Raw genomic sequence first — 26,168 nt, 5'->3', positions numbered from 1 at the left:
CAACCTTGTTGCACCAGCCATAAAGCATTGTCAAGCATTGCTTCCCTCCAGTATTTTACAATCATCACGTACTGTATGATTCAGCATTCTCGAGTCCATCTGGTTTTCACCAGTTTGCTGTATTTGACATTTCAACTTGCAAAACACATTTTCTTTATTAGTATATTTTCAGATATAATGAACACACATTTAAATGTTTTAGGCTCTCTATCTATGTATCGGTATTAACTACTGGCCAAGCTGCAAAGCCATTGTGCATGGAGATGGATAGATTATTGATGTGCAGTAGGCTGAGATGGATATTCATAGGATTTTGAAGCTCTCAGCCTTGAAAAGTGTGTGTGAGCTGTACTAACAGCAACTGTAAATAAATGTCACTTTACCCAATCGACAGATTAACCAAAACCAGTATGAAACTCTAAATTTAAAAAGAACTAAAACAATTAAACAATGTCAATTAAAAAAAAAAAATGTCTTTTGACTTTAGTAGCTTGGCCAAAAATGAGCGCTGTCTTCGTCTTTTGTCTTTTTGTGTGATGAGCAGCAGCATCGACTTCCTGTGTGTGTCTCACCACCCATCCTGATTGGCCTGGCTCTCTCCCCTTGGCTTCTCCCACCAATACATTCCTCACAGACGTTTGTTCATCCCATTGCCCACTCTACTTTTCCCACTGCATTTCTTGAGCTCCATTTCCCATCAGCCACCTCAAAGCCACACCCTCTTTTGTGTAGGCCATCCCTGCCACAATTTTAAATCTTGCCTATATTCCTAACATGACTGACATTCAGGTTTTCCATCCTAGTTACGATTGGTTAAAACAGTTCAAATGAGCAAATTTCATGTCTTGCATAAAAGCTGCAGCAATCAAAATATAACAGTGGGAATTAAAGTAGCACCACAGAAAGCTATCTTTAGCTTCTTTTAGCTACATTGTAACATTACATTTGACAAAAACAAGGCTGAAGTGTGCAGTCCATTTGGTGCTAGCCCAGAAATGAATGCTGTGTATTACATTATAGCAGTTGATCTTTTCCACTGGAGTGTAGTCTGGAGTTTGGAAACACATTTGCTAACCCCTGTAATTTCCTAGCTCTTCCTGCAAACTCACCTGTGTCCTCTTGTCCATCGCACCTTTAAAGTCCTCTCGATTAGATTTCTTCACTTTTCTCCCATTTGTGTGTACATCCTTATAAATGACCACTAAGACACTGGCTCTCACTGCTGCAGGCCTACGTGGGATTGCTGGAACTCTCTGCGGCACGGGACAAATATGATGAGTTCTGTGTGCCCATGGTTATGGTCCCCGCCACCGTCTCCAATAATATACCTGGTTCAGATCTCAGCATTGGCTCAGACACAGCTCTGAATGCCATTACTGATGTAAGTGCAGCTGGGTTAGACAGTGTGTGTGTGTGTGTTTGTAGATTTAACACACATGCACCCTGCCCAGTCTGTCAGAGTTCGGGATTCGCTGATCACCAGCTCGCATCCTCACAATTATTTTTTTTTTTGAGATGCCTTTCTCAAAAAACAAAACAAAACAACAAAAGCAGCTGCAAAATTGTTTTGAAAATTTCAGAAATCAAAAATATATTATTGAATTTATGTGGAAAAAAGGGCTTTTCAATGTTTTGTGTTGGAAAAAAGACTCTTCTTAGAGGGGCTTAGAGCTATCTAAGCTCTAAGCTTAGACTCTACTCAACTTTGCAGCAGAAAAAGTTGAATTCACATAGAAAAACAGACTCTCATCAGTCATATTTAAAAGTCTGACTCACTCCTTGGTTTATTCTCAGCATGATGCCAAAGAAATCATTTAGGCTTGGGGAAGGTTTTTATCTTTCAAGTGCTGCAGTTTGACCACACAAAACTCTGGTCACATGACAGAGAAACTTTGAGGAGCATTAAGTGTCAGCTCTCTGTAATGTTTTGTGTAAACACTGGCCTCCTGCTTAACAACCAAACTTATAGTTGTATTTTTGTGGGCCTAAATAGAAAGTACAGCCCTTCTGCTCTCACATAAACACAACAATATGATAATAGAAACAAAGATTTTTGAGTTAGGACAGGCAACACATACTATGCCAAGTACCTTAGTTTAGATTGTGCAGACACCAAACAGTTCAGTCAATAATCAAAGCTCACACAGCAGGAAAAACTTGCTGTTGGATGCGAGCTGGTTGGCAGGAGTCCCAGGTAAGTGTGAGGGCATGCAGTGAAGTGTTGTGGCATGTTCTTGTTGCGTGTCCCTGGTGTGTTCATGCAGTCCTATGTGTGTTTTGTAAATAGCAGATAATTCGCCAGCAGTACGCTTCAGTCTGATAGTGACAGTGCTTCCACTTCCTCCTTACAAAGGCAGCGCAGCATCACTGTGGTCTTTATTTTTGGTTCTTATAGTTTTGAGCTGACGCAGGCTTTCTGGTCTGAAGACAACAAAAGAACAGGTTCTCTTTAGGGATGCGCCGATCCGATATTCAGTATCGGTATACTGGCCTAAGTTACTGGATCGGATATCGGAAAGAAATAAAAAAATGTAATCCGATAAATTAAATAACGTTTCGCTCACATTAGCTGCATTACAGGGCTCAGTCGTCGTCTTCTTCTTGTGGGTTTGCGGTTGACCAAACCAGCTTAGAGCTGCATTACCGCCACCTACTGGAATGGAATGGGGATCAGGAGTTAGAAAACAACCCCCTCAGATCCTCCGTCGCTGCGACGGATTCCCTTTGACACTGAGCGATCATCGCTGACATGTTTTTCCGCCTCCACCGCTCTCTGCCTTGTTTGTGTGTTGTGCTCGCTGTGCTGAGAATCAGCTGTTATTTTTTTCTCTACTTCAGCTCCCAGACATACTGCTAGCGAGTGCAGCTATTAGCACTGGTGACCGTCCGGTATCGGAAGAACCCCTTCCCCGTCAAAATATTTTTGATACTTTAATCCCTGATTTGTGACTAAATATAGACCTGCAGTAGAAACGTATTTAGGAGAATGCTTGGAAATATAAAGCATTACAAGATTGCGCTCACGCAGCCCCAACGGAAAGAGGCGGAGCCGGCGAGCTCAGATGGAGCAGAAGGAAATGTTTTTCTAGTGTCCAAAAGAAGCCTTTTCGTCCCTGTAACCTCCATTAAACCTTTACTGGGAAACAGCTGGAGGTCCTTCATCAACCACCTGATCAGTAAGTGAAGAAAAGAGAACTTTGTAGCTGCTCCATCCACCCTGTTTGTTTCACACAGGGAAAAACTGCAGTACGGAAGTTAAAATATACAGATGAACTGTTAATATGAAAAAAGTATTTCTTATCCAGTTACTTGGGTAATCAATATAAATAGAATACACAATTGCTAAAATAATCGATAGTTGCAGCCCTAATGAAATTTGCAACATGCCATAAGCATCACCTTCTCACACAGAAGCAACAGGATTCAGGTGATAGTTATTGTTGTAAGTAAAGTTTATTTATATAGCGTTTTTCACAGACAGAAAAGCGCTGTACAATAATTAAAACACAATATCACCCCCCCACCCCCAGAAAACACTATGTTAAAAACATAACATTACAATATTAAATGAAAAAGAATAAAAATGAAGTCAGAAACCAGAAAGCCTGGTTAAACAGAAAAGTTTTCAACTATTTTTTAAATGACGTCACAGAGTCAGCTAAATGGAGCTGGAGTGGTAAACAGTTCCAGAGCTTTGGTGCCACTGCCTAAAAAGCTCTGTCCGCCCTGGTCCTTAGTCTTGTATGTGGGACAACTAAAACACTTTGATTTTGTTGTGTGAGAGACTGTTGACTTCTTTTTTTTTAATGTTTTTAAATGCCTGGATCAATTTTAAATATCGGATTTATATTGGTATCGGCCGATATCCAAATGTAAAATATCGGGTATTGGACATAAAAAAGTGGTATCGTGCATCCCTAGTTCTCTTTGCCTCTTGGACGTAAAAGGAAATGTTACTGAGAGCCTCCGGAGTCTCGCCTCTCGGTCTTTATCTTCTCACGTCAACACTGTTACATGTCAGCCACGATGTAACCCCACTTCCTCATTCCATCTCCTCTCAGCAAATGAGAAGCCAAAGCCCCCCACCCCCACCCCCCCAAACTCCCGGAGAGAGCCAGCCAGCAACACACACACACACACACACACACACACACACACACACACACACACACAGACAGACAACAGAACTGTATGTTCATGTTCTCCTTTGAATTAAATTATTAAAGTTACTACTTTATCTTGTATCCTTCCTTCCTTAATGTTAACTCTTAAAGTTACAGCAGGTTATAATTTTATAGATTTGGGATTTGTAAACATTACCAGTGTAAATAAATTATCTTTTAACAATTAGATGTCAGACAATAGTAAATTACCATTACTTAGAATTTCATGGGAACAGGCTTTTCTTGTCAGTTTCTTACTGATGATTATCCATACAATAGGGGATTGAGTTGTACAGTATAGCATCTGCCTTTAACCAGAAAAATCTGAGAGATCAGACAAACATGTTAGGAAAAAATAGTTCTAAATTTGTAAAAGTGTCTCCACAGTGTTGGTTTAAAAACAGAGAGTTTCATTAACATCTGTTGATGCCGCCTCCTGCTAGTGTGAAACAGAAAAGTGCATTCAATGGTGTTTTGTAAAATATTAACAGCATAAATGTTACATATTGTAATGTAGCATTAACTTAGCAAACAGCTTTAGTTACCAAGATAATCAAGGATACAAGACAAAGCAGCTGCTGGGCACCATGCCTGTTTTATTTATTTATTAAAACAACCAAACATGGTATCTCCCACTTATGGACACACTGACAGTCTTAGACATGTAGTCTTCCCCCTAGTGGTCTAACTCCATATACCGCCATCAGGCCTTTGAGTCCATTCTGCAGCTGTATGAGGCCCGGGCTGACTACGAGGAGTTTTGCATCCCGATGTGCATATTGCCTGCTACCATTAGTAACAATGTTCCTGGCACTGACCTCAGTATTGGAGCCGATACATCCCTCAACGCCATTGTGGAGGTAAGGGCCCAGACAAAGAGATGAGAGGGCGATCTTAAGAGCAGGTATGCTGAAGTGTTACCTGTGCTTTTTTAAAAAAAAAAAAATTAGACATGTGACTGTGAATGAAAAGGAACTGACAGATGAATATGGATTTTAAAGCTTAACAATGCCCCCCACAAAGAAAAAAATGGAGAGAATGCACTTTGATTTATTTTATGTCTACAAACGCAGGGCAAAGAAAGCATAGAAAGACTCAGTTACTGTAACTTAATCCAGTCCTGCAAGTTGCAGCGTTTTCAACTGTTTACTCCAGTTCATCTACTAAAACCTTTAGAAATGAATGAGTAAATATAAGTAAAACCACAGTGTGTCTGAGTACACTGTTTTTTTCTCTGTTAATAGATAAGATGCCACAATGCAGTAACTGCTCTTGTTATTTACTGACTGTGCATTTCTGAAGCAGCTACACCTGCCAGTAAAGTTTGTGAATGATGCTGTTTGTGTCTGAAGAGTGCATCACTGTGACTGTTCATCAGTGCTTTTGTTTGGCCTCTTGTGCATTTGGTACCAGATGGGTGAAGTCGGCCAACAAGGATACTACAGTGAGCATAAGACGGCCTTAAAACATGAGCTTTTATAAGAGGATAAATAGGAAAACGCACTGCAGTGTCCCCATCTGGTAGACTCCACTCATCTGATTAGATCAAAGGGATGCACCGGTCGACTCTGACGGCGCTCACGCTTTTGTAGCGTTGCCAAACAGTTTTTCTAGTTCTTTTCAGTCTTCTTCCTTCTTATTTATTTTAGGCAAAAACCTCAAACTCAGTTTAATCTTAAGTTTACCATCAAGTGTGCTGGGTTGGGAAAAATATCATCATGGTAGAATAACGCATGAAAAAAAAAAATCTGTGTTTCTCTTTTGCTGTACATTGTGAAAATATTCACATTTAATAAGTCATCCAGTTCAAAAACAAAATGAGATATCTGAAGAAATAAGCACAATTTTAGCAGTGCACCACAGTCTTTCCACATGCAGCTCATCTGCTGCTACTACAAATAATCGCTGCTGTTGCAAATTAACTTCATTGTGGAATGGCAGACAAGAAGGCTGTAAAATAAATGATTCAGCCAAATACAGTCGAAAGGCCCAAGATTCTCACTCCAGTTTCCATTCTTTAAATAGTGGACTGGATTGGACCCTTTGGCTGTCCTGTTCTGGCCCCCACGCCATATGTTTGACACCCCTGTTCTACAAGGGAAAACTTATAAATGTAATGAAAAAATTACCTGACCCACAGTTACTGATAAAGAGTGAACCTGTGCATCTCTAAGAACACTATATTTGATGTACTTTAAAGTAGAGCTGATGCTAATTTTTGAGTTTTTTTTATGTCATACAAAATGGCATCATATTTACCCATTCTGATCCAGAATCAAAACCAGTGCTCTGGTAGCATCATGATCTTTATTATATTAACTGAATTAAATAAGAATACTTTTTTAATCATTTAATTTCCTGTCAGCTCTACTTGTGTGTACAGTGTGCTTTGCAGTTGGATGGTCTCCATGGTGGAGATATTTTGCTTTTTTAATAATTGTATAATCTTTTATGTGTGCGTGTGTGAATCAGACGTGTGACCGCATCAAACAGTCTGCTAGCGGCACCAAGCGGCGAGTTTTCATCATCGAGACGATGGGGGGCTACTGTGGTTACCTGGCCACTGTGGGTGGTCTGGCTGCAGGCGCTGACACTGTCTACATCTACGAGGAGCCATTTGACATCCGGGACCTTCAGGTCAGAGAGAAAAGTCTGCATCCAGCAAAAAGTACCTGCATTTCATGTCTTCTCTCATCATCAGAAAATACAGAGGCCTTTTATTCTGCCGGTGGGCCCTGATTCCTAAACAGGGCTGTTTGAGTTCTATTTAATTCCTTTTTGTAGGATTCATGACTTTATTTTAATTTTACATTAACGTGGTTTTAAATCATTTTGAAAATTGTTTAAAGTTTAAAAAAAATTAAGCATTTGCAATCATAAGTAATCCTGGTGAAGCAAAAACTCAAGCCTGTTTTATGCTCACCTCAGTAGTTGTTGCGTGCACCAGCTGTGATGTCATCAGCACCCTATCATCATTTATGCTGGCACTGGAGGCACGCCAAACTCGCTGCAGTCTTCTCCTGAACGATGGGTGCTGCTACCCAGAAAAATCTCCATATCAGCGCAGCTATAGGAGTAGAAGTTAAAGCACAGATATAGCTGGGCTCTAGAAAATCTCATCTTTTCAAGCTGTCTTCGTGTCTCCTTCTGCATATTGTGGGAATCTATGAACTGGTTTGCTGATATAGCACTGAAATGGTGACCTGCTCATATGCGGAGGCAGCTACGTTGTCACTTTATGCACACACAGAGTTATTAAGTGTCAGCCTGTCAGAATAAAAAGGTTTTGAGTTTGTTTGAAACTGACCTCAGGTCAGCAGGCAGCTTGTTCCAAAGAACAGGAGCACAGTAACAGTACACAACAACACAGTAAGCTCTCAAGCAAACCATTGAGAGCTTTATGAACTAATGGAAGTATTTTAAAAGTAATTCTGTATTGAACTGGGAGCCAGTGAAGTCACTTCAGTACTGGGGTAATATGATGCATTCTGAATGAAATGAGGTTTGGATAATCCTGCAAACAGACCATTAGAGTAGTCTAACTTGTTTGATGTGAATGCATGGACCAATTTCTTGGAGCCAGGTTAAGATAAGAATTTTCTAACTTTTGACATATTTAAGTGGTATAAAGCAGTTCTGGTTAATAAAACTGGGATCACGGTTCAAAATAATGTCGAGATTCCTGACATTCCTGACTGTGTTTCAGAGAAAGAGATGATAAACATAAACAAATTTCCTATCCCTGACCAACAACATGTATCTCAGCCACATAGCCCTGACTGTGAGCACAGAAGCCCCACCCACCTTCTCTTCAAGCTTTCTGTTTATGAGGGGCAGCCAGTCAGAAGACAGTTAGCTTAAAGGGAGAGAGGAGCTAAAAATGGCTCGTTTCAAACAGGGGATAAAGTGAGGGCATACTGTAGGTCCCCTTTGACCACATTACACATTTCCCTCCTTAACTTTAATGAAGCAGCACAGCTCACACTGCATTGCAGCAGCTTCCACTAGTCAATCAGTGCCTCTGCCTGGATACTTCAGGGGTGTGCAGGTGACCCAGATTATTGCAGTGCATGTGAAGCAACTTATTAATAACCTCTGAGCTGACAGACAGATCCCATCAACACAGATCAGGTCAGGGAGATTAGAGACGTCAGGACTACTATTGTTTACAGTGTTCCTCTCACATACGTACTCCTGATTATCTTTTTATTTATTCGTTTTATCCATATGTTATACTTCCTGTTTTAAAAATAACTTTTCATGATTTGTTTTCTTATGCTGTGCGAAACTGTGGGTAAACATAGGCCCATGCATATGAAGTATTAGTATTTTTTTTCAATGATCACAATGAGAAGGAGTTTAAAGGGCTTATATTTAGTGTCATAAAACACAAGCATCTCTGTTGCATTAATACTCATGGCTTCACCAGCTGGGTAAAAGACAAGATATGGCGCCCCTCTGTGGTTTAAATGCTACCTGCACCTCTCCATTCCGTAATAAGAGATTGAAGTGTGAGTTTTAGCTGCACTGGCTGCTCGTGCAGGTTTAATGTGAAAGACTCTGTTTTCAGGCTAACGTGGAGCATCTGACGGAGAAGATGAAGACGAGCATCCAGAGAGGACTGGTGCTCAGGTGAGGCTCAACGCTTTCCTTCTTTAGTTCCATTTAGAGGCTGCTGTTTCCTTGGCATTACCTTACGCAAGCCTGTGGGACTTTTGCATGCAGGAGAACAAACACAATGCTTTATTTTTAAAGGTAATTTTGCAAAGTGTTATTTGTAAATAAGTATTTCTCAATTAAGCATTTAAAAGCAGTTGGCATTATAATATTCTTGATTAACAGTACACTTTGTGTCATGTCCTCTATTGGGGTTATTTTCGTCCACTGCACCACCACGCTGTTTAAATGGCTCCCAGCAGGATGGAGGTCTGTGGAAATAGGGCAAATGTAGTATTTTGGACAGAGTGTAGGTGACATTGTGCATCTGCATAATTTCATTATTACAAGATGCCCTCGGACATGGTGCATTACAGTGTCTCTGTGCACAGTGAAAAGCAGACCCTGGATCAAGGGTACTTGGATAGAGACTTGTGTTAGTTCCTGTGTTAGTTGATAAGTGGGTTCAGGAATGATTTATTTTTTGTTATTTGGTGAAGTGATCCTTTAACTGCCCTGTTGACCTCGTGGTGTGTTTTAGAAATGAGAACTGCAATGAGAACTTCACCACTGACTTCATCTACCAGCTTTACTCCGAGGAAGGACGAGGAGTGTTCGACTGTAGGAAGAACATCCTCGGTCACATGCAGCAGGTTGGACCTGTGCACAGATAAATAAATACTGTTATGGTTGATGTATTTTCATCAACAATAAGTAAATGAGCCAGTGACGTAAGGAGCCATGTTTTCCACTTCATCACTTTTTTTTTCCCTGTCACAGGGAGGAGCTCCATCTCCCTTTGATAGAAACTTTGGCACCAAAGTTGCAGCTAAAGCCATCCAGTGGATCACACGGACTCTCAAGGAGTCCTACAAGGGAGGCAAGTCCAAAAGTCTGACACTTGATTTCAATGAGGAGGCACAACATTTAGGTATGAAATCGCTGCGCCTCACTTACAAAACCTGGTGCTTCTCTTCAATGCAGGGAGAGTGTTTGCTAACTCGGAGGAGACTGCCTGCCTGCTGGGGATGCGTCGCAGAGCTATGGTCTTTCAGCCTGTGGCGCAGCTCCGGGACGAGACTGACTTTGTGTAAGGAGAAGCCTGTGTAATATCTGTAGCAGTGCAGCTCCATTTGTTAAAATGAGACAAACTGTGCTTGCTTACTGTATATTATCTCTGCAGGAATAGTAATAGCAATAATAGTTTTATGCAGTTTCCACACATGCACAGTAGTCCTGACTATTTCTAGGCGTTACACAACAGAGGTACATGTGAGACACAGGCTATTGGCCGGTCTTTAACCTGGTATAATTCAAAGTTTAATAAGTACGGTGCATTTTTGGGGGGGGTAGTGCTAATGCATCTGAAGTGGATTTTTTTCTGCTGTGTGCCATTTGCGAGAAAGAACAACCCTGGAAAATATTCTGACCTGATTCTTTGTGTTTAATCCAGGGTTATGAAGAAGATACACTTCAGGCCAAGTTTAGTGTAGAGAACATTCTGACCCTTCGATTCAATTTTATTTATATAGCACCAAATCAGAACAAACACAACCACCAGTAAACCAGCAGTCTGAGAGCAAAGTGCTCTATTGGGGTGATACGGTACTCTGAGGTCTTTGAGATAAGATGGGGCCTGATTATTCAAGACCTTGTATGTGAGGAGAAGGATTTTAAATTCTATTCTAGGTTTAACAGGGAGCCAATGAAGAGAAGCCAATATGGGAGAAATCTGCTCTCTCTTTCTAGTCCCTGTCAGTACTCTAGCTGCAGCATTTTGGATCAGCTGAAGGCTTTTCAGGGAGCTTTTAGGACAGCCTGATAATAATGAATTACAATAGTCCAGCCTAGAAATAATAAATTAGTTTTTCAGCATCACACAGGCTGAGACAGGCTGTTTGTAATTTTAGAAATATTGCACAAATGCAAAAAAAAAAAAAAAAAAATTGTTTAATATGTGCATTGAAGGACATATGCTGGTCAAAAATGACTCCAAGATTCCTCACACTGTTACTGGATTCTTGCATCTCTACTTTCAGCCACAGAATCCCTAAGGAGCAGTGGTGGCTGAAGCTCCGCCCTCTAATGAAAATCCTGGCCAAGTACAAGACGAGCTATGACGTGTCTGACTCCGGCCAGCTGGAACACGTGTCACGGATCCGACCCAAAGACAGCAACACCTCGACGGCCATCTGACCTGCCTCACTCCCACAAGCAGGCAGGTTCACTCCAACAGGACGACAGCTTCACAAACAGTGACGGCACTCACGGGTCAGCTGCTGACTGCAAATATATTAAGGTAGATTATAAAAGATAGGTTATTTTAAAAAGATCTATTGAGTGGTCACAGCACTTTTCAGAGGGGATTCTATATTTCGGGTCATGGCATTTGAGATTTTAGTTAGTATGAACTTCCCACAGCACTACTATTTTATTTTCTAGATCCCTAAAGGTATTATGAACATACAGACATTATATATGAAACTGTCTTCATTATGTACTGTATAAGTATTTAGATTTTTTCCCAAAAAGAGTAGCTAAATCTAATTTTATTACCCAGCTGAGCGAATTTTGTGTTGTGTAAACACAGCTTGGCTGAAATCCAGCTTTTGTCACCTTTACTTTGTACTGCACTTTGAGCCCCATATTTAATAAGATCCCCTAAAGCTGCTTATTAAGAGAGAATATATAGGATCACATGCTTTCTGTGTCACACCTCAAAGTGTCGGCCAGGCTGATTGTAAAATGCTGAAAACTTGAAGGAATTTACAGGATGTTTCTCTCGCTTTAGAACGAGCTGGTTGTGTGTCCTGTCACCTGCTAATTATACGTGTTTTGTGTTGTTGCCTTTGGTCTTTGTATCCACCCTGGGCTTTGTGTCTGGCATCTTGTAGTGATTATTTGTGAGTAGGGTCCAAATGGCTGTTGCTGTAGCTCAACAGTGAAGCGGAGACTACACAACATTTATGTGTCGGCAGCGTGATGTGTTCTTTCACAGAGTAATAAAGCATTTATTGTGTGGAAACCATGAGAATTTCCTTGTGTTATTCTTCTTTTTGGTTAATACAGACTTCCTTTTAAATAGTTAATTCTATGCATTTTCTCAGTGCCTCCAGTGGTGCCTAACCATGTGTACAGTGAAACAAAAATTGCCCGTTAGTCCAGACCTGTGTTACGAGTTTAACCAGAGACATGAGAGACCTGACACTCAAAGAATCCTGATTAGTAGGAAGAATTCCACAGTGGCAAAGATGGCAGTTCTCCTACTCTCAAAGCCAATCACAGCCAAACTGGGAAATTGTCTTTTGGCACTGACATACGCACACAGTAGAGGGTCATGTTTCAGCTTTGTGGAACAGTCCCATCTACTCATTACTGTAGTAAACATATATGCACTTATAGTTTTTCTTGGCTTGTTGTATCCATACTGTGAATTTGTCATTTACGAGGAGACAGAGATGTTGATCAGCTCTGTGCTTTGGATTGAGTCATAAATTAAACCATAATGTTGTGAAACTTAACTTCTGTCCATTCATTTAGACAGGGGCTTCAAAATTTCTGCAGCCACCTTGGTAAAGGAGAGCAGTAAGACTTTCTTCCAGGACTTTGGTTTAACTCATCAGATGCAACAGTTTCTGTAACAACAGTAAATCATCCAGAACAAGAGGTACTGATTCTGGAAAGAAACACTGCTGGTAACACTGAAGCTACCTTTGTATTTGAGTCCAGGCAGGTTTAGGAGTGTTCATGGGAATTTTTGACCATTCTTTTGGAAGCACATTTGTGAGGTCAGACACTGATGTTAGTCAAGAAGATCTGGCTCACAGTTAACTCATCACAAAGGTGTTCTATCGGGTTGAGGTCGGGACTCTGTGCAGGCCGGTCAAGGTCAAGATCTTTCTTGGATGCAGCTGCTCGGCCAGGGAAACCCATCCCATGAAACTCTAATCTGAAGACCACATGAAGTTTGCAGGTCTGTACCATTAATTCTGCAGAAAGATGGCGATGTCTAACCCTAACCCTGGACAGAAGTGGCAAATTATTTGGGGAAAACGCTTCAGGAACAAACAGCCTCAGACTCATCACAAAATAACGTGCTCACGCAGATTTTGTATTCCAATGTGATAATGCAGCATTTAATTCTAATATGTACATAATGAATATGAATATGAAGAGAGTCATCCAAGTATTTCAGATGACAGACACTGGATCAGGTCACTTTGTTCCTTGTTGTCTTGTGCGGTTCCACTTTGCCACCATTCAAAACATTTCTAACACTGCTCTTTGGATTTCCAGTTTTAAAAAATATCTGACAGTACTATTTTATAATCCAAGAAGGATCTTTTTTAATAGTCTCGTTCTCTGGGCCCAGGATGACAACACCACATGTCTTCTGACCAGCACTGAGGTACCTGCAGAAAACACCAAGAACAATTATTTAAGGCTTTGGCCAAAGATAATTAACTGATTCGTTAACGTCACTGATACAGCAAAGAAATTTTCCTACAGTGTTCCAACAATTACAGAGTTATAGTTGATGTTATACTAACAGCATTATCAGCTCTTTAATTCCACAGATTAATTACAGTTTCCAGTTTTACCTTTCAGCCACATCCACCAGATTTTTATGGTCAACAGCGAAGAGTCTTTGTCTGTGACCCTGCTTCATCTCGTCTGTGACCCCACTGAGGAACTGACCCATGCCTGCACCAAACACACAGTCACAAGCTTTAAATCAGAACACAAAGAATGCCCAAATGACAGTTTCAGCTAAAAGACTCATTTGCTCTATAAATGCTCTATGAACTGCAGATTACTACTTCATGTCAAAAATGGTGCAAAAATATTTAAGGAGTAGTTAGTATGGGTACTACATTGGGGATGAGAGTCTGAATGCAAGGTTCTGTACAGAAAGACCAAATTTGAATTCAGGACTTCCAAAAATACAAACATTACTCTATTATGAAACCATTTACTAGATTTATTCTCAATTCATCCATTTCAGGACTGGTAAAGGTTAAAGGTTTGACGTGAACTGATCCAGGCAGCTGCTTTCATCAAACCCCTCATCACTCAGATGGCGGCTCACCTTTGTCTGCAGGGGCCACAGGTGAGTCCACAGCCGAGAAGACTGACAGCTTGGCTTCGTCGATGTCTTGCTGGGTGAACTTTCCTGACTTCGCCCAGTCGATACCGTTACAAAAAGCAGATAACGTCTGCACTGAGTTTGGATCCCTTTGGCACAGAAGAGAAACACGCAGGTCAACGACACTGAAATTCTAATTCTTAGAATTTGCTTTATGTACTGTTTTAGGGCCTGAACTGTCTGTCCATTTATCCATTTCACAGTCACAATTTCATATCACAGTTTCTCCAAGGTGAATCTGAAAATTACGTATTTTGACTGAGAAAATGTCAGTTGGTTTGGTTGTCAAGCATTTTAAGCAGCAGCATCTCATCAGTCTCATGTGCAGTCACGGGCCCTCTGATGGCTCAGACACACCAATTGCTGCAAAACCTGCCTGCACATGTTATCATGTGCAAGGGTGGACTGCGCTGGACCCTCGATGGTCTCTCCATCCTACCAGTTTGGCCATCAGGTCCCAAAAAACTGAGCATACATTATACACCAAAAGAATCACAGCTGGTTAACCTCATATTCCGTATCAGGAAAGAGTTCTTTGTTAAAAAGCTCACCTGCCCTTTTGACAGGTCTTGTTTTTAATCCTGCTGACATGCCACCCCTCCTCATTAGCATTACACTGGTGGGGGTGTCAGTTTAGATGCTGACCACCCCTCCATGCGGCAGGTTGTACTGGGTTACATGCTAACAGTAGCAGAATCAGCAGAACTGACAAAATTGCTCCTGGCAAACAGCACTTTCCTTGGAATCAATTCATTAACTAATTATTGCAGTCCCACTTAAAATGCAAAATCCAAATCCTGAAGCTTCCAATCCTGTCAGGTAGAGGTGGAGCATTTTTGGGGGGGGCATTTAAATTGTTTTATGATTGACAAGTAGACTGTCACAAATGGTTTTGACTTAAGTTTACCCAAAGACGTTTCCTGCCTTAACCACAAGGTCACCATAGCATGTCAAATGAGAAAAACTGCATAAATGTAACAATGACAAAGGTTAAACCTTTATACTGAACTTCTACGCACCTGTAAGAGTAAAAGGTGAAAAGACCTCCTCCTCCCATCTTGGCTCCACCTCCATAAGCTCCGCCTTTCTCACGGATCTCTCCATGGAGAAATTTTGCAGTCATCATTCTGGCTAAGATGCACAAACTAACAAAGAAAATGGATTATTGGACTGAAAATGTGGACAGTTAGTACTTTGAAAGCTTAACTAAGAAAAAAGAAAAAGAAAATCAAATTTGCAGTGGAAAAAAAAAAAAAAAAAAAAGCACACACTAAAGACACCCCAAATTGTTACAATAATTATCCCAGTACTAGCAGAATGTAAAGATGGAGTTACCTGGCATAATCCTTGTGGGAGAAGGGCACTGCACGAATACTCTCACTGACAAAGTTGACAGGGAAAGGCAGCTGAAAGAAAGTCTTCATTGGACACGGATGGAAACTTGGCTCCTGCAAAGTGTAAAAACAAATTTAATTTTAATTAAAAAAAAAAACGTTTACTTATTGTTAATCAAAACAAGACTATACATAAATATACATGACAGTGACACAGAGATGCAAAGTGTAACAAAAATGATCAGTGGATTAAGAAATGGGGGGGAGAAAAAATGTAACTACTGAACTTACTGATATTAGTTTTCTACGTGGACCAGTGTCATCCAGAGGGTTTAACGGCTTCTGCAATGAACACAAAGACTTTTTTTAATTTGATCAATGGGTTAACAAGGAATTCATTCATTTAGACAGGTTTATGTTCCTTATACAACCTCACCTCAATAATATTTGGTCTGACAGGTTTGCGTTCCTTCCGCTTTTTAGCCACGTCCTTTATAAAACCCTCCAAGTGTGCTGCAGCGTCAGATATTTGTTGTGGAGTTGAGTTGATTGCACACCTGTTTGGACACATTAAAATGTTAAGTGCCTGATACCCAGTCTGTAAATCCTATTTACAGTGAAATGATGATAAAGTCTACCTACAGCAGGTGCAATATGGACCCACCTCATGTTGTCTGGGTTGAAAAGGTGTATTTTGATCCTGGGTAACGTTCGGAGGATTTGGCTGAGGTCTGCCATTTCAGCTGTTCTCTTCATAAACGTAACCTGTTTTTTTTTTTTACATTTAAATGTTTTAATATTTAATAATTTACATTTAAACATGCAGAGTCACAAAGAAAGCAGATTTATGGACATCGCCCTTTCAAAGGTGAAGCCTTTACTAAAATGTACAAAGATACCTGATCCATCCCACCAAAGGTTTCCTGGAGGTCTCCCGCTGGAGTGAGGTGACGGCCTGCCCGAGTCATGGCATACAAGTGGCCTGAATAAGAGATGCCATTGGCCAACTCCTGCGCTGACTGCATCACCAGCACTCTCAGCCGCTCCTCGTCATCAAAGTGAGGACTAAATGACAAAATGAGACCAGTTAGCTGAGTGACATTTGCAACTGTAAGTGTCTCGAGCTGCAGGACATATAAACTGTTGCAAGGATTTACTTGTTGAATATGTCGCTCCACAGCTGAAACATGTGAGGAACATTCCTTTCCAGGCAGGAGGAGGACAAGACGATACCCTGAAACAGAAGACAGAGAGACAGTTATGGACACAATGACAAGAATGCACTTTAACAGCTCATTAAAGTTTCTTTAGAGAGAATTTTTTTGGTTGTACCCTTCATGAATTATTTTGCTAGTTTCAGCTCATTCCACTGTGCAAAAAAACAAGGAACCTGAACTGTTTACCATCACAGCATTACTATTTTCAGTTTTGCATTTCTCTGCACACAGAAATGATCACAGACAGAAAGGTGGCTTAAAAGACATTCAGCTGGCACCGACCTGCTCATATGCATTTAGCTCGTTGGAGTCAGGGATGACCAGAGTGGAAACAGACATGCCCCCTGTCCTCAGCTCCATCTGCTGGGCCTGCTGCCTGTAGTCCAGAGCTCCACAGCCCATCCTAATTAAACAGACAAACACAGGCATAAGAAAAATCTAATACTCCATCGAAATCCCTTTTTGCAATACAGTTAGCACTGTCTCACAGTCTGATTTAAATGTAAAAATCTTAGATAGTTGAAAAGGCCATTTTTTTTTGACAGCCTAACCTTTTTTAAAAAAAAAAAAAATTCCAATGTGATTACACCACAGCATAAACATGGTCCTTAATGTCCCGAATGACAGTCACCTGTGCTGCATTCAACACAGTCAACACCAAATATTAATAGTCAGACCAGAAAATTCAGAAGGAATTACTAGCTTGGTGCTAAACTGGTTTGAATCCCATTTGAACAATGGGAAGAATTTTGTCTTGGTTGGAAATGTCTGGGAATATAACAATTATATGAGGAGTTCCTCAGGGCTCTGCTTCTAAGCTCCTTCAGTTTAACTCTTCTGCTAACGCTGATTATTAGAAACTACAACATATGTATCAGCTTCAGTATTAATCAGTACAGGTGACTCACTTGGTAATAACACTGCAGAAGAGCGGGACAAAAATTCTGAGGTCCTCGGGAAGCGTGTTGAGATTACACACAGCTCTGAAGTACACCAAACCATTGGTGGGCTGCTCACAGTACTGGACTGGAACACCTCCTATGAAGAGTAGGAAAGTGCTCTATGAGACATTAGGAGACCACAGCTTTCATCACATGCTCTTTGTAAAATAGCGTAGAGCCACACCTGCGGTGCTGATTTGAACAGGAGTGACAGGTATTGTTGGCTCGATGTCGGAAACTTTGAGCGCTGGCAGACAGGAAGCATCCTGGGTTTTACTCTGAGCATCCAGCAGCTCCAGACCTTTCCAAGAAGGGGAAGGTGGGGAACACATTACAGTAACACCAACTGCATGCAGACCTGTCTTATAATGAACTGGTTCAATTCAGTAATGTTCAGTTTAACACATTAAACTAAAGAGTGATCAGTGTTCACATGTTTCTACCTTTCTCATATATCTGCTTTCTGTCGCTGTCAGAAAGCACCTGGATCTTTTTCTCGAGCTTCTCCTCCTCAGCTTTGGCCTGTTTCTCCAGGTACGACTCCTCGGGGCTCATTGACAGAGTCAGCCGGTGCGTGTTCTCCTAAACGGTCAGGTAATAACAATTTAGCATTATACCACAAAATTAATCAAAAAGGACCTGAGGCGGATCCTTTGTCAGCAGGTACCTGCTCTGCACTGTCCTTTTAAAAGGGTTTATGTTTTGCATTTTTGAGAAATAAACTTAAACTGTACTTAACTATGGAAAAAAAAAAATCTAATTTATTACAGTCTCAGCTTGTAATTGTATATTTTATCTTCCCAACAATGTTAAAATGGTAAAGCCCTGTAACTCCAACCAAGACACGAAAAGAAAAAAAAAAAAACAAAATCAAACCATACCTTAAAGTATTGTTTGACTTTGTCCTGGAGAAAGCAGGGACTTTCCTTCAGGGCTTGTCTGAACTTGGTAACACTGTCGCTGATTCGCAGCAGCTCTACTGGGTCCCCATCATGGTTCCACGATGAAGCTATATACTAAAATCACAAGATTAGTAAGATTATTTATACCTTTTTACAAACAATTCATTTTAAATGACACAAATCAAACTATAAACAGACAAATTTACATCCTTGATTTGCACAAATACTAAACAAATTAAAAAACATTAAATATGAGATTTCATCCAAAAAAGACACAGCCTAATAACCTTAGTGTTACAAACACACCACCTACATGGACGCAGGTGGTATGTTTTTACAACTAACTGTGCCCTTGTAAATGAAGGTCACAGATAAACGGCAGTAAACTCACCGAGGCCAGAGACAGGCCGAAGTTTGCGGACTGGTGTTTCATCTGGATCTCAATCTTGTGGAGGAGAGCCTCAATTCTTTTGTCCTCAAAGCCATTCCTTTGTTAAATGACAAGTGTGAAAATCATTTGCAGCTTTTTCCTTTTTTCTTGCTGACTTATTCAACATTTTTTAAAATCATATGCGCAGATATGCTGCAAAACCTGCAGTAAAGATCTTGCTGTATTTTGTCCCGAGGTGTAAATGTTACAGAAATATTGTCTGTTTCCAGACAGTCTGTGTCATATTTTTGTACATTATAGCTTGTGAGGAAAAAATGACTGATTACACAAATTTGGCATCTTCATAGGCTAAATGTGCCTACTCCCACTGCTCAATAATGGAACTAAATGATTAAACTATTAGTGAGCATGCTTTAAAAAAAAAAAAAAAAAAAGACTTTTATTGTGCCTGATTGACAGGCTTGCCAGCATACAATTTTTTCTTTTCTACACCTACGCTGCTTTTTAGCTACTTTTTAAAAATCTGCTGCATGCAGTGTAAGATAACAGCTGACTCTGGTTTGTGAAGCCAAAGAGAGGAAGTCAGATGAGAGAACAAACTTGAATGACAGACGGTGATCGTGGGACTTACTTTATAACTCTGTCGATGGTTTGGCTGATGATCTGTTTCACCCTCTCCACATCCTCCTCAGCAACTCCCTGCAGCCCAATACTGAACGATGCCTCTTTAGTGCTGCCATCATATCTGTGGGACACAACATTTGGATCAATACTCCACAAATACATGCAGGTTATGGATGATTTGTTCGATTCCATATGAGCAGAATAAGCAAGTAAAGGGTCTGCAAAACTTCCAGCTAAACTGGTAAAATTAAAGATTTGATGTGGCTATTTTAAAGCCTGCATACACACCCAACAACAGAAGAGAAGTCAGTTCCTATTTTGGGTTCGATAAGAGATTTGTAGAAGGGAGAGTTTGGTCCAGAGATCATGAGAGAAGACAGCAGACTGAGTGTGAATCCTTCAAACGTATCGGTGATGCTAAACAGAGAAACAAGATTAAAGAAAAACAAAGCAACAAGGCAGGATTAAAAGAACGGTTTAAAAAAAAAAAAAGACCAATACAGAGGAAGAAGTATGTGGGGTTCATAAATACAAAATGATTAACAGATATTTCTGCAAGACACAGCAGGAAATAACTGATGTGATCTTACTCTCCCAGCAGATAGCTCACACACACGGTGTTCTGCTTGTTTGGATCTGGAGCCAGAGGATCAGGGCTGCAGGTCACATGGTCTGCTTTCTGGGGGGGTGGGGGGTGTCACAGTCAATCCAAAATATTCAACTTACTTTTGTAGAAATTGAAAGCATTCTTAAAAATTGTAAAAGAACCAAAACTTTGTTTATTCCAGGAGAAATTATCATGTGTAAGTAGACTCCACTCCCACACACTGCAGTGGAGACACCAATACTGTGAACTTACAGGACTGCTCCAGCGTGGCTGAGAAGGGACTTCAGTTTTGGGGTCAATGTGCTCAAACCTGGACAGCGCTTCTTCTTCAATCTGCTTCAGATGAGGCTCTAAAGGCAAATCGCCATAAGTGAAGAACCTACATGAAAGAACACAGTTTAAAACATGAAAATCTCATTTGTTTATCATGCAAGATATTCTAGAGTTCCCAGTTCATATTTATATTACAAAACACACTTTAACCTCAAGCCTCTTTACCTCGCGTTGCTGGGATGGTAGTGTGTGGCGTGGAATTGTTTAAGCTGCTCCCAGGTGAGGTCAGGGATGGCCAGAGGTTCTCCTCCTGACACCACAGAGTAGGTATGATCTGGATACAGTTTGTTCTGAAGGTGCTGAGCGTACAGTCGCTCGTTGTCTGACTGTAAGTATAAACACACACCCAAATGATTATAAACTAAATATTTAATTACAAATATTTTATGTTTTTACACATGAAAAAGCCTCAATCTTGCTTAGAGCAGCCACTTGTGTACACACACAGCAGTGCAGCCCCGTCTTCACTCACTCTTGTCATCACTCACCTTATCAGATCAAGGTTAAATACTATTTATTTACAGTGTTAATGTGATGGCCAGTGCAATATTTTTGGTGGATAAATTAAACACTTTTTAGCAGAAATTCAAATGTAATCTAATAATCCTGCGTTTTTAATGTAATGCAACCTTTGAGGCTTCTGTGATAATGAACTGCCTCAAGCAGTTGAAAATATAAAGCCTACCATCTCAGCTTAATCACCAAAGTTTTTTTGAACCACTAAAACCTTTATGAATGTTTTTTTTTTTTTTTTTAATTAAAAAACTAACAAAAACATCTGGCAAAAACTGTATGAAGAGCATCGTTTTGTCTTCAAATGTTTAGACTGCTGGCTCCACTGTCTCGGCAAACACATCCACCTGGCCGGACACTGAGAGAAAAATCTAAGAGGCATTCGGCTGCTTCTCTCCAAGTAATTATTTTATGTAACAAAATAATGTATAGTGTAGGATTTTACACAGTACCCTCACTTTCAACCTCTCAACTTAATTCTTCTGGTGTCTCCTGTTCCAGCTGTAACTCAGATCGTACCTCCCTCAAACACTGCCTGCAACTTTTCCTGCTGCAGTCTCTGTCTCTCCTGTGGTAGCCTCAATTTTTAAACTCTGTTCCAGACACATTTATCAGCTGCATCAGGAATACGATTCTCTGTTGTATGAAAAACACAAAAGGGTCGTTTGCCCTGCGTTTGATGGAAAGTTTGTAACAGAGAAGCACCTGATTGTTGGGGAAACTGATGCATTTATGAAAATATTATAGCCCATTCATCTGGAAGGTTTACGGCTGTTAACTTACAAAAGCACCCTTCATTTCATTGAACACCACTCCTTTAAACACTAGAGGGGAGTTGGGATCTGTGGGGTTTTCATTCTCCAGCCTCCAGCCTTCCTGCCTGGAAAACAAACCACAGACAGTGAGATCAGAGCCAGGCTTTCTCAGCTGGCTCAACAAGTGCCCTAAAACCCTACTCGGAGATAACAAGAATTATGAAGGTGGTTATGAACTTTACCTTTTAAGCTGAGCTTTCTGTTTCAAACTCTGTGCGCGCTCACATAAAAAAAATGAGTGTTTCATGGGTCATATGACTCTCCTGCTACACAAAATGACCCCAATGAGCGCCACTAACTCCAATCAGAGACATTATCAGAAGACGATAAAATGGTGATTAAAAATCTATAAAGAACATTAAAAAAAATAACAGTAAAATGCAACATTATTGCAAATAAAAGAAGATTAATTCTGCAGGAAATTTAATACACAGAGTGGCTAAAAAAAGCATTTTAATTCAGGTGAATCATTTTAACACTGAATGCGCTTGTACTGCTGTTATTTCTAAGGCGACAGATACACATTAGCGCTCTGAAAGGACAAGAAAATCACTTTAGTTTGTCATCAGACCAAAGTGAAATGATTTGTATTGATTGGACAGGTATTCTCAGTGTGTGTTCTTCTAGTAGCTGCAGTTCCAGCAGCGTAAAGGAAACAACAATGTTGATACATTTTGTGCATGGCCAAATTAATGCATGGACATTCCTGTAACAATGCGACACACAGTTTACGCTTCATTCAGTGATGTTAGTAAAGTATGGCTTAACAAATTGCACATATGCAACACATTCCCCCAGCAGATGATCTATATCACACTTAAAACAAGTTGCAAATGAAAGAAAATGTGGTGCTTCCAGATGATTTTAAACTGAAACTTGGAACATAACCCGCTCCTGGCTAGGTTCTGCATTCTGCATGAATTACCACGCTGATTTAGACAAGTAAAAAGCGAGCTGCTTTCAGGACACAGGAAACTCTGACTTTAAGCTCAACATAGCTCGCTAAGCCACTAATCTCACTTTGTACTATACTCCTCAAATATCTTTTATTAATCAATATGAGATCAGATCTGACACACAAACTTTAATTTCCATCATTAAAACGTACCACAATAATCCAGAATCACTACCTCATGTCTGTTTTTTTACTGTAAGAACTTAATTTGCAGTTGCGTGCATAAAAGCAGTGAATTAAACTCACCAGAAATCCTGCTCTCGTAAACAAGGGAAAAAAACTGCATCCAGATAAACTGACAGAAGATTCTGGAAGTCCTTCCCATTTTGGGTTGAGAATGGATACATGGTGTAATCACTGGCTGTTTATGAAAAATGAAAAAACCCTCGTCAGACATGTGAGAAATAACCAAAAATCATTTGGAATTTCCTTTATTTTTCTCTCTAACTGAATTGTAAAATAATGTTGTAATTGTATTTAAATAACTACATAGCATGCAGTCCTGAGAATGCACTTTATTTGGAACAAGGAAAAACTCATTTTTATTACTTTAAACAATACAACAAATATAAAAGTCTGAATATAAACAACTTACTGTGTACATTCGGGCTTGTAAAGAGAAGCATAAAATTACGTGAGTGAAAAGTTGTGAACACACTTTCACAAATTTTCACTCGTGGACTTAAACGTCACTTAGTAACTCCAAGTTATGTTTCTGTACCTGTGAATGCATTCATGAAAGTGGACAGGGACCTGTTGAGCATCTTGAAGAAGGGGTCTCTGCAGGGGTACCTCTCAGATCCACACAGCACTGTATGCTCCAGGATGTGTGGAACCCCTGTGCTGTCCATGGGGGTCGTCCTGAACTGGACACTAAACCAAAGAGAGAGTTTAACTATTTTTGTATATAGTTTTGCTGTGACTTGTGGGGAAAATCCCCTAAACAAACAACGAAAAAAAGCCACAATGCCGACCTAAAGAGGTTGTTGGAGTCGTCCCGCGCTGCATGGAGATACTGAGCTCCAGTTTTATCATGTGTCAACTTCACTGCTGTGAGGAATAAGTCAGGGACGGCTACAACCTGGGGAGAAACAGAATTAGCAGCTTTGATGACAAACCGTTCATGATGGATCAAATCTTCCAAGACAATCAATGATGAAAAGAGACTTCACAATTTGTCTTTACATCTTAACCATAAATGGCTACCTGTAGAGAAAAGTTCCATGTTTTAAAAAAATACATCTTATAATATATTACAAGCTGATCCCACATAACCTAACAGACTGTTAATAATAATTTAAAGGGTTCCTACCTCTTTGACTGTAAAGCCGTGGATCTTCTGCCCTGGCTGGTACTGAAGGGCCCGCTCTCCTGCTGAAGTGCTTTTCACCCTCCATGTGTGCTGCTGTCCATTAAAACTTACAGAAAAGAAAAAAAAGGAGTGAAAAGTTCAGCAGGTATCTTCAAGAGGAGGGTAAATTTCAGTCCAACTTCACAGGAGGAGACTCTCATACAGGCTATAAGCAACCAGGTATATCAAAGATCAATGTGCAGCATCTTGTTTATTGGCTGAAACCACAATAAAAGTAAAACTGCCCTCATTATTATTGTCATTAAATATTTTATTTAAACAGGTAGTCTCATTGAGAGAAAGATCTCTCTTTGAAGAGAGACTTGTGTACAAAGAAAAAACATTCAAAAATGTAGAGAAACAGCTACATAATAAGGACACATTATACACACTAAGAAAATTCCTCGTTAGGTGCCTTTTCATAGGTCAGTGTCGAGTGGCTTAATAAAACAAATAAAAACAACATTTCTCTGAAAATGGTGAGATACAAGGAATAAACAGGAAAAAAAAATACAAAAAATAAATAAATAAAAAGAGTATCAAAGCAGCAGCAAAGAAAAACTCTGAATGACCTTCAGAAAACCCGGAGAACGTTTGCTCAAGACCACTTTGAAACGAGTACAAGGTCCTTGGAAACAAAATAAAGAAATGGGAGGTGACTCAAGATTTTTGCACAAAACTACTTTTTTTTTTTTTTTTTTTTTTTTTTTTCACTGCAGTCAACATTTCTTTTAAGACATTTGCACCAGATAAGAAGTCTAGTAAAGACGACATACATTTAGGACCAAAAACAGAATGACTACTAATCACTATTAGATAACAACAGATATCAAAATGACATGAAATGCTACTACAGCAGTGTCGGCTAATATGAAGCCGTTACAGAGCCGGCCGGAAACGTTTCTCTACATCCAAACTTTAAGCACCAAAAATCCATCCATTTAACCATTCAACATTTACCGCGTCTGCTACAGAGAAATATTCTATCGCTACAATTACAAACAGTAACGCTAACTCTGAAGCTAAGGGTTCCTCCCAGTCATTGCATCAGCTGTTTCATCAGTTTAAGTCATTAGTTTTTATTATGTCACAATATTTTATCACGTATCTAAGTAAGCACCGTCGTGACCATGCAGAACCGACAGGACACACACATAAATTTAACTAATTAACGGTTAGCTTCAACAAGGGCTTGGGGAAAAACTCACCTGACGTATCGAAGTTTCTGGAGCACTGACTTCGTCTGTCGAAACATTATTCCGTCAGCTGCTAAATTAAACTACCACCACTTATCCTCGAAGTGTCCGCTTTTAAAATTACATAAACTCCCGTGGGCTAATTCTCATTATTTTTGACTGAGCATCCCGTGCAGTCTGTGTCCCCTCACACGCCGTGTGTAGTGCTGCCTTTGACGTTGAACGAGAACGTGGACGTAAAAATGTCTGCGACACCTGCGCGCATCGTAGATCTGACAACCGGTTTCTGCCTGGTTATACCTATCCTACCACACTACAAATCTACAGTTACCGGTTGCCGACCAACTTTTTCCCACCCGCGAGCCGAACATTCACCTCGGAGCGTCCCTGTTTGTGATTGGTCAAAGTCCGAAGAAGAGTAGATATGATTGGTAACCCAATGTAACGTCTCCGAGGTTACTAAACAGTGACTGGAGTTTTTTCAAGGGCACTGAAAATTACCTAAAAACTAGGACGTTAATTTTGATACAGGTTGCAAATAACATTAATATAAAGAAGGTTACAGATTCCGCTCTCTTATATTGATTTAACCATAATAAATTTATATGTAATACAATTCCAAAACATTTCCAGCAGATGTCAGCATGCGATCATATTAGTTCGACAAAAGCCGACGTCTTCTCTGCGAGCACTTTTCTGTTACAATTTAACTTTTTTTTTTCTAGAGTCACCGCTCGTTTCAAAAAGATAACCGTTCATGAAAAGTAAAACTACACAATTTTGCTATCAGACTGCATTTTCAGTGTGGCCCAATATTTATTTCATACAGTATTTGCATATATTAATAGGTTTTAAGCCTATGTTGCTGTTATGTTTGCCATGAAATTGCAAAGTGGTTTCACTGTGGACTAAAGCTTGCACATGAATAGGGCTAAATAAGCTCTGTTCAAATTAAGGATTTATTTTAGTTGCTTTATTACAGGGTATTAGTCAGATTGAGTTATTTATTTATTATTATTTTTAT

The 26,168-nt window shown here is 40.0% G+C and overlaps 2 protein-coding genes across 6 annotated transcripts in view; one reads left to right on the top strand and one right to left on the bottom strand.

Annotated features, from left to right (window-relative positions):
* The window catches only part of LOC115796048 (ATP-dependent 6-phosphofructokinase, platelet type), a 50,998-nt gene extending 39,151 nt beyond the window's left edge, over positions 1 to 11,847 (top strand). For 2 of the 5 annotated variants that reach the window (XM_030752256.1, XM_030752259.1), the window contains exons 16-22: positions 4,871 to 5,023; positions 6,636 to 6,800; positions 8,734 to 8,795; positions 9,361 to 9,472; positions 9,600 to 9,699; positions 9,804 to 9,909; positions 10,859 to 11,847. In XM_030752256.1, the coding sequence (XP_030608116.1) occupies positions 4,871 to 5,023; positions 6,636 to 6,800; positions 8,734 to 8,795; positions 9,361 to 9,472; positions 9,600 to 9,699; positions 9,804 to 9,909; positions 10,859 to 11,015 (855 nt within the window). In that variant the 3' untranslated portion in view covers positions 11,016 to 11,847. Of the gene's footprint in view, positions 1 to 1,228; positions 1,382 to 4,870; positions 5,024 to 6,635; positions 6,801 to 8,733; positions 8,796 to 9,360; positions 9,473 to 9,599; positions 9,700 to 9,803; positions 9,910 to 10,858 lie in introns of all 5 variants that reach the window. The other 3 variants (XM_030752257.1, XM_030752260.1, XM_030752261.1) reach the window with 2 other exon arrangements.
* Positions 11,848 to 12,938: 1,091 nt separating this feature from the next.
* Positions 12,939 to 25,460, bottom strand: pitrm1 (pitrilysin metallopeptidase 1). The gene is made up of 27 exons (XM_030752255.1): positions 25,157 to 25,460; positions 23,910 to 24,015; positions 23,572 to 23,678; positions 23,319 to 23,470; positions 22,844 to 22,958; positions 21,611 to 21,707; positions 20,480 to 20,640; positions 20,234 to 20,360; positions 19,965 to 20,053; positions 19,663 to 19,791; positions 19,382 to 19,495; positions 18,751 to 18,847; positions 18,339 to 18,473; positions 17,901 to 18,039; positions 17,642 to 17,758; positions 17,425 to 17,554; positions 16,799 to 16,919; positions 16,457 to 16,533; positions 16,199 to 16,364; positions 15,964 to 16,064; positions 15,736 to 15,856; positions 15,591 to 15,641; positions 15,301 to 15,413; positions 14,985 to 15,110; positions 13,909 to 14,054; positions 13,421 to 13,523; positions 12,939 to 13,231 (listed from the first exon to the last, which is right to left on the bottom strand). The coding sequence occupies exons 1-27, from the start codon at positions 25,201 to 25,203 to the stop codon at positions 13,138 to 13,140; spliced, it is 3,081 nt and encodes a 1,026-aa protein (XP_030608115.1). The 5' UTR covers positions 25,204 to 25,460; the 3' UTR covers positions 12,939 to 13,137.
* Positions 25,461 to 26,168: the final 708 nt, after the last annotated feature.

This window comes from Archocentrus centrarchus, chromosome 17 (assembly GCF_007364275.1).
Source record: "Archocentrus centrarchus isolate MPI-CPG fArcCen1 chromosome 17, fArcCen1, whole genome shotgun sequence".
Classification (NCBI taxonomy): Eukaryota; Metazoa; Chordata; class Actinopteri; order Cichliformes; family Cichlidae; genus Archocentrus; species Archocentrus centrarchus.
Note: the sequence above shows the minus strand (reverse complement) of the source record. Positions and strands in the feature narration are given on the sequence as shown.

Coding starts and splice junctions, on each gene's coding strand:
- pitrm1 (XM_030752255.1), bottom strand. CDS start 25,203: ATGTTTCGACAGACGAAGTCAGTGCTCCAGAAACTTCGATACGTCAG. Junction 23,471..23,571: donor GACTCCAACAACCTCTTTAG/GTCGGCATTGTG, acceptor TCTTTGGTTTAG/TGTCCAGTTCAGGACGACCC. Junction 19,496..19,662: donor GACTTCTCTTCTGTTGTTGG/GTGTGTATGCAG, acceptor TGTGTCCCACAG/ATATGATGGCAGCACTAAAG.